General features: G+C 58.3%; 1 protein-coding gene across 1 annotated transcript in view; it reads left to right on the top strand.

Annotated features, from left to right (window-relative positions):
- The window catches only part of PLEKHM2 (pleckstrin homology domain containing, family M (with RUN domain) member 2), a gene marked incomplete at its 5' end in the record, with an annotated part of 13952 nt that extends 6493 nt beyond the window's left edge, over positions 1–7459 (top strand). Inside the window, 13 exons of the mRNA XM_010015709.1 lie at positions 455–689; positions 2027–2779; positions 3045–3114; positions 3195–3285; positions 3568–3632; positions 4358–4446; positions 5026–5158; positions 5239–5429; positions 5722–5787; positions 6209–6368; positions 6578–6757; positions 6842–6958; positions 7322–7459. Coding sequence (XP_010014011.1) covers positions 455–689; positions 2027–2779; positions 3045–3114; positions 3195–3285; positions 3568–3632; positions 4358–4446; positions 5026–5158; positions 5239–5429; positions 5722–5787; positions 6209–6368; positions 6578–6757; positions 6842–6958; positions 7322–7459 — 2288 coding nt within the window. The remainder of the gene's footprint in view (positions 1–454; positions 690–2026; positions 2780–3044; positions 3115–3194; positions 3286–3567; positions 3633–4357; positions 4447–5025; positions 5159–5238; positions 5430–5721; positions 5788–6208; positions 6369–6577; positions 6758–6841; positions 6959–7321) is intronic.
- Between the last annotated feature and the right edge of the window lie 245 nt (positions 7460–7704).

Here is a 7704-nt window from a genome sequence, read left to right as displayed (position 1 = left end):
GGCTCTTCTACTGAGTGAGCATCTTCCTAAGACCCTATTGCAGAGGGGAAGCAGCAGCCTTGGCTCGCTGGCATCTTACTGAGGAGCACCATGGCCCCAAGACCCTTCAAGTTCCTTCCCAAGGATGCTACTTCTTAATCCAGCTGCTGGCTCCTGGGGACCAAGCTGTTATTTCCACCTAAATGTCTAAATTTCAGCTAAGTGTCTGTGTTGTCTAAATTGCAAAGCACAGAGTGACGCTGGGTGGCACGTTGGCCTCGCTCCCTCCTCACAAACAGCCTGCAGCAGTCTCTGAACTAAGCCGATGTGACAGTGCTCTGCGGGTACCTGGGATGGTGTCACTGCCAGCAGTGTGGTGACCATATAATGCCCCCAGCCCCCAGCTTTGCTTGATTTGGCTCGGTCTAGTGCCTGTGCTGACGTTAATCCAGCTCTTCCCTTCTTGTCTTTGCAGATGGAGACCTCACGGACACGCTGAGCTGCCCGCGCTCCACCGCCTCGGAGGCGAACGGCAGCAAAGGCTCCGTGAAGAGCCCGACCCAGCGCCACAACCCCTTCAACGAGGAGAAATCGGATGTGACATCCTCCACTGAGACCACACCGGTGCACACGGCTTCCCAGGAGAAGGCAGAAGCCACCCCTGAAGGAACAGACCAGTCTGAGAGCTGCACGGAGCTGGAGGTCATCAGGTAAGGACAGAGCTGCCTGGCCTGAAACGCGGCCCTGACTCTCATCTGGCACCACAGGCTGATGATGTGTAACCCTTCTAGCCCAGCGGAGACAGCATCTGTGGGGTAGCCTTTATACAATCATCAGAAGGTGGTTTTATACCTCTGAACACCAACTGATGCCCTGTAGGTGTCAACAGAGCTGGTCCCTTGGGTCTTGTAGAGCTACAGGCTGGCTCAACATACACACCTTTGCCTGACACTGTATCAGAGAGCTCGGAGGAAGCCGGGAGCTTTTATGTGTGGTTTTCTCCAGCTGGTGGCAGGTTTGCAGCAACTCCGGGTCTCAGACCTTCTCTCCCGTCCTTCCTCTTGTTTGTCAATGAGCTGTGGCTAAACCTGCCGAGGGAGATGCCTCCTGCAGTCCTGTGTTTGACTCTTCCAGAGGAGATCCCCAGGGGTCCCTTGGAGCCTTTAACCCAGACAGAGCTCAAGGCTCTGTCTGCTCCCATCCCAGGACGGGGGCACCCCAAAACCAGCCCAGCAGCCTGTGCTTTGTTCTCACACCCTGTTCTTCCTGAGAGGAGCTGGGTTACATCACAGACACACAGGAAGGGGAGCACTGCACTCACCTCCCAAACGGGAGTGGCCTGACAGCAGTTTTGGTGGCCATGGGAGGCCTGAACACTTCCACAGCTGGAATCCCAGAGTGCCGTTCGCTCCAGCCTGCATCTCCCTCTTCTGGCAGGCAGGGACACAGCATTCCCACGTCCTCTTGAAACCTCCCTTCCCAGCATCTTGCTCTCAGACAGGGATTTCTCCCACCTCACTTTAGCTCTACATCCATTTGTGGTCCCCTTCACAGTCAAAGGAAGCCCAAGATACTGCGTCTGGCAGCTGGAGCCCCTGTTCTTTTTGGATGGGTAGGGATCGGTGTCTGTAGCCTGCTCTTCTTGTGGTGGCTGGCACGGACACGAGGCTCTGTGTGGCCACAACGTTCTGTGCAATAGGGAAAGTTGCAAAGGAAGGTTGCTGGGAAAGTCCTTTAGACTGGATATGAGGAACAATTCCTTCCCCAGAGGGTGCTCAGGCATTGGAACAGGCTGCCCAGGGGAGCGCTAGAGCCGCCATCCCTGCACATGTTCACACTCCGTGTAGACGAGGCCTCAGTGCCAGGGGTTAGTGGTGGGGGAACAGTTGGACTTGATGTTCTTAAACTTGATGTTCTTAAGATCCTTTTAGATCTATAGGATCACAGAACCAGATCCTATGGTTCTATGAAAGGGATCTCTCTCTACACCACAGAAGTCTAAGCAGGCACAGACGAGGAACATCTCTCTTTGTCTCTCACTGTGCAGGTTGGCCAAGAAGAAGAAAACGGGCAAGAAGAAGAAAGCAAAGCACGAGGAGCCGGTGAGCTCCGCAGCGCCCGAGGCCAGCGGTGACAGCGGCGTGAACGGGCTGAGCGACAGAGAAGACCCTCAGAGGGGTGACGGCCCTGGCAGTGAGCCCGGCCCCGGCAGGCAGGAGGAGGGTGCTGAGCGCTCTGCCCTCGGCCAGCTGGCGCTGCGCATCCCCGAGATGAAGGACACGTCCATGGAGAGCGTGGGGCAGCCGCTGAGCAAGGTGATGGACAGGCTTAATGGGCAGCTGGACCCCGGCGGGGGCTGGAGCGTGCCCCTCGAGCCCCCCGGGCAGTCCTTTCGGACTGGCACGCCAGGGGAGACCCCAGATGGATCGTCCTCTGGCGACTTTAGTGAGGGGATTTCAGCCCCCATGGACTTCTACCGCTTTACCGTCGAGAGTCCAAACGCTGCTGCACCAGGTGGTGGCCACCATGACTCTCCAGGGCCTGGCCAACCGCCACATGTTTCTGGTAGCCCTGAGGCTCCTGAAGAAGAAAGCAGAGAAGGAGAAGCAGTTGGGGCAGTAGAGGAGTCTGGAGGGGCGAGTGATGAACCCCACACTGGCCAGACAGACACCACCAAGCCCCAGGCTCTCTGTGAGCCCAAGAAGGAGCAGCCCAGCCCTTCTCCCAGCAGCGCTGAGGACTCTGGCGTGGAGGAAGGACAGGGCAGCCCCTCGGAGCTGACCCATCCCTCCGAGTTCAGGTGAGGCTGGGTTTGCTCAGCAGGGAGAGCATCTCCCAACCAATCTTGAGCTCAAGCTGTCACTTTTCTCTCTGTCCTCGGTTTGGGGGGCAAAGCCCATCCTTTTCCAGGTTGAAGAGAAGGCACAAGGGGTCAGGAGGGGAAGGTCTTGGGGGCCAACAGGTTCCGAAATCCCAAAGGACAAGTTCAGTAAGGAAGGAGATTGCCTTTCCTGGACTCATCCAGCCCTATGACTATGTCCATCCTTTACTGTCTCTCTTCTCAGGGTGGATAACAACCATCTCCTCCTGCTGATGATCCATGTCTTTCGGGAGAATGAGGAACAGTTGTTCAGGGTAAGGTGGCCACTGACGATCTCCCCCAAGGGACCAGCTCTGGGCCTGCATCCGCTGAGAGCTCTTTTCCCTCCACACAGATGATCCGAATGAGCACCGGGCACATGGAGGGGAACCTACAGCTGATCTACGTCCTGCTGACAGATTGCTACGTGTACCTGATCCGGAAAGGTACATCCCATCCCGACAGCCTCTGTGCTCGGCCACAGGGAGGGAGCTTGTCCATAAACGAGGGCACCAGAGCTCAGTGCCTTCACTGCCAGCTCCAGCCAGTTGCCTCGTGTCCCCCAGAGCGGTGGCAGTCACAGTAGGGAGCTCAGGTTGACTTGTCCCCCGAGAAGGCGCTGGGACACATGGCCCACAGCTCCATGCTGCCTGGGACACAGCTGGGTTTGTGGGTCCAGCGCTGGGGTCCTCTGCCCCAGTTCACGTGGCTCTTTGTGTCTGTGCCAGGGGCAGCAGAGAAGCCGTACATGGTGGAGGAGGCTGTTTCCTACAATGAGCTGGACTACATTTCGGTGAGTGCAGCCCCTGGGGAGAGGAGCAGGAGGTGGGTTGGTGGGGTCAGCCCTCACCACTCAGGCTGCAGGGGTGTCAGGAGCAGCACAGTGGGGTGTTTTTGTGAGGTGCTCTGTCCATGGGGAGTGTTTTGGCCAGTGAATCTTTGAGACTGGGAGAGTTGGAAGTGATCCTCCCTCACGGCTGAGAAAACTGGTGCTGTTCAGCCTGGAGAAGAGAAGCTGCGTGGAGACCTCAGAGCAGCTTCCAGTGTCTGAAGGGGGCTACAAGGATGCCGGCGAGGGGTCCTTCATCAGGGACTGTAGTGATAGGACAAGGGGTGATGGGTTCAAACTGGAACAGGGGAAGTTCAGGTTGGCGATAAGGCTCTTGCCTGTGAGGGTGCTGAGGCGCTGGCACTGGGTGCCCAGAGAAGCTGTGGCTGCCCCATCCCTGGCAGTGTTCAAGGCCAGGTTGGACACAGGGGCTTGGAGCAACCTGCTCTAGTGGAAGGGGTCCCTGCGTGTGGCAGGGGTTGGAAACGGATGAGCTTTAAAGTACCTTCAACCCCAACCATTCTATGATTCTAAATCCCACCTCTGCGGGTGCCCAGCTTGCTCCTGTCTTCACATGGGCAGTAGAGCAACCGCTGCCTTTCTCCCATGGGGCCAGAAGCCAGGTTCAGCCCTGCTTTGTTGCTGCTCATCTCCCTCCTGGCTTCCTGAACCCGTCCTATGTGGCACAGGTTGGGCTGGATCAGCAGACGGTGACTCTGGTGTGCACCAACCGGAGGAAGCAGTTCCTGCTTGACGCCGCGGACGTGGCTCTCACCGAGTAAGCAGGGACCGGGCTGTGGTGCTTCCTCCTGGGTGAGCTGGGGCATTCAGGAGACTGGTGACAGCCCTTCACCACAAAGTCCTGCCATCAGTGGGGGTTTGGGGTTTGGTTTGATGCCAGCGGCTGAACCCTGCAGGAAACTGGAAATGCCTTGAGCACGGATAAGCCCGGAGTGTCTTCCCTGGAGGTACACAGCAGTCAGCCCGTCCCTCAGGCTGACAGCCTCGGGGCTCTGGGCCACGCAGACTGTGTGTCCTTTGTGTCACTTTGGATGGGTAGGGACAAGATCTTGAGTTTCAAGGCATGTCCCCAGGTCTGTCTGCATGTTGTCAGCTCAGGGAGGTGATCTCTTTAGGGCCTGGATCTCTGTTGGGATGAGTGTCCATCTCCCACTCTCAGCCATCTCCTTCCTGGAGTTCAGACTTCGCACCCTTGGTCTGTTGGTTGATTTTGGGATCCTTTGGTCTGGAAAACCAGAGGCTCACATTGAAGGGAAGTGCCTTTGGCATCAGAGCATGCGAGGGAGAGGAGGCCTCTCAGCCCCAGCCTCATCAGACATCTCTGTCTCCCTCTCAGATTCTTCCTGCTCTCCTTGAAGTCAGCCATGATCAAAGGGTGCCGGGAGCCGCCGTACCCCAGTATCCTCACAGATGCCACCATGGAGAAACTGGCACTTGCAAAGTTTGTGGCGCAGGAATCCAAGTGTGAGGTGAGTTTGGACCTTGCGGCCATCATTGCACGTGAGATTCCCATGGGAGACTCCCTCCCGTTGACTTCTTATTCTTGCAGGCCTGCAACGTGGTTGTGCGTTTCTATGGCCTTGTCCACTGGGAAGACCCCATGGATGAGGCGCTGGGACCCGCCAGCCACAGCTACACCTCCACTGAAAACACGGTCACCAAGGATGGCATCCTACACTACAAGGCAGGGACCTCCTACCTGGGCAAGGAGCAATGGAAGACCTGCTTTGTGGTGCTCAGGTGGGTGCCAGGGCTGTGAGTTGGGAGTGGGGTCAGCCAGGGCTCACTGGAGAAGGTGTTGGGACCAGTTTGCTGCCCACGAGCTGTTTTGGGTGATGGAGAGGACCCATCTTGTCACCTGGGAGGATGAAGCCACCAGCTGTGGCTTTCCATACAGCAGGAGGCACACCCCACCGTTTTATGGGTGGAGGGCAGGGCAGGAGTGGCAGGGGGACCGGAGGCAGAGGGTGTTCACAGTTGCCAGAGCCGAGCTGACTCCGGTTACCACCTCTCTCATCTTCCCAACCGGCAGCAACGGGATCTTGTACCAGTACCCGGACCGCACGGACGTCACCCCTCTGCTCTCCATCAACATGGGGTAAGTGGCTGGCAGGATGTGGCACCCAGACCCACTGGGGATCTGGGGATCAGGAGCTCCTTGAGGTGTTCAGAGAGATGTTTCGGGGCCCATCACAATCCAGTCCATGCTGCAGGACTCCCTGCTTGCTCCTGGCTGGGTGCAGATGCCTGTTTGCTCAGGCTCCGGTGCCAGCAGTTGGAGATGGGCTCGTTTCCTCCTGGTTGTTGCACACCCTTTGAAGGGGAATTGGCCTCTGAAGGGCTGATGTAACCCTCCAGCACTCTCATTTTTTTTTTGTGCAGAGACCGAGGACATCCTTGGAGCAAGCCCAGGGGATGTCTCCTGTGGGGAGCAGGCGCCACGCAGCACCGGGAGGGCAGGCGGAGGCTGCTTTGAGGCCGCCCCGGCACTGATCTCCATCCTCCCCCCTCTCTCCCAGCGGTGAGCAGTGCGGGGGATGCCGGCGCTCCAACACCACCGACCGGCCCCACTCCTTCCAGGTGATCCTGACGGACCGGCCCTCCCTGGAGCTGAGCGCCGACAACGAGGAGGACATGGCCGACTGGATGCAGTACTTCTGCCAGGCTGTCTCCAAAGGGGTGAGCCGGGGACAGGCCCCAAGTGTGGGTGCATCACCCGAAGCCCCTCTGGGGCACAGCTCTGCCAATCTGGAGCTGCCCAGGGATGTCTGGCAGGGATGGAGGAGGCAGTTTTCTCCCTCTTCAGCAGGGTTTTCCCATGGGGCACCCTATGGAGACACATCTCCTTCATGCCGGATTTTAACCCCCCCTTTCCCCACCCCATGCAGGTGATCCCCCAGGGTGTTGCCCCCACACCGTGTGTCCCATGCTGCCTCGTGCTGACAGACGAGAAGGCCTTCACGTGCCACGAGGACTGTCAGACCAGCTTCTTCCGCTCGCTGGGCACCATGGAGCTCACGGACATCACCGCTGTCTCCACGGAGGCAGGCAAGGAGTACTGTATCCTGGTGAGCGTGGTGCTTTGGGAATGGCTGTCCCAGGGCTGGGCAAGGACCCCAGTGGTAACAGCCAGCTTCTCTCTTGGTGTTTAGGAGTTTGCTCAGGACAGCAAGCAGTTCCTGCCCCCCTGGGTCCTCTATTTTAGTTGCACTACAGAACTGGAGAGGTTCCTCTCAGCGCTGAAAGCCGCATGGAGGAACATCTACCAGGTGAGTGTGTGAGGCTGCAGCACACTCTTGCTCTGGTGAGGAAGGGCCAGCAGGACCCTCTGAGGAAAGTGGGGGTGAATTCTTCCGTGTGGGCTGAACCCAGCCTTCCCACAAGACGCAGGAGAGCCACAGAGTGTCCCTATAACCATGGTATATGGGATTTGGAGCCCAAATCCTATGGCAAGACGGGCCATGAGCATCCAGAGCCAGTGAGGGGAGTAGCCTGGTTCAGCCCCATCCCCCTTTGTCACCAGTATTTATGACACAGCGACTTTGCCATCTGGGTTTGGGGTGGTTCAACACCAAGGGAGAGAAGCAGCTTTGGTCCGTTCCCCTCCTGACTGCCCCACACGTGTGTTTCAGGTTGACCTCCTGCACAAGGCCATTCTGGATGCTGCCATCAAGAAGAAATGCGAGGACGCTCAGAGCCTCATCGACAGCGCGTGGCAGCGCAGCGACAGCCTCTGCCGCGGGCGAGCGGAGCGGGACCCCTGGTGCTAACCCTGCCCGGGGGGACGACGGATCACGGGGGACCAGTTTTGGAGAGCAGGGCCTGTATCCAACTGCCCTGCAGCCAAGCGGCACCCCAAACCCTCCTGCCATCGCTCTTGCTCCCCACCAGGATGGTGCCTGCAGGCATGGACCCTACACCTCATCCCCACCACGTTGGGGATGTCCGGCACATTTTGGGGAGCAACTGGACACTTCATGCAGGAGGCAAGGCCGAGCTTGGCCGCTTTCCCTGT

Source organism: Nestor notabilis, unplaced genomic scaffold (assembly GCF_000696875.1).
Source record: "Nestor notabilis isolate BGI_N333 unplaced genomic scaffold, ASM69687v1 scaffold30495, whole genome shotgun sequence".
Classification (NCBI taxonomy): Eukaryota; Metazoa; Chordata; class Aves; order Psittaciformes; family Psittacidae; genus Nestor; species Nestor notabilis.
The sequence above is the reverse complement of the archived record's forward strand: the minus strand, read 5'-3'. Positions and strand labels throughout refer to the sequence as shown.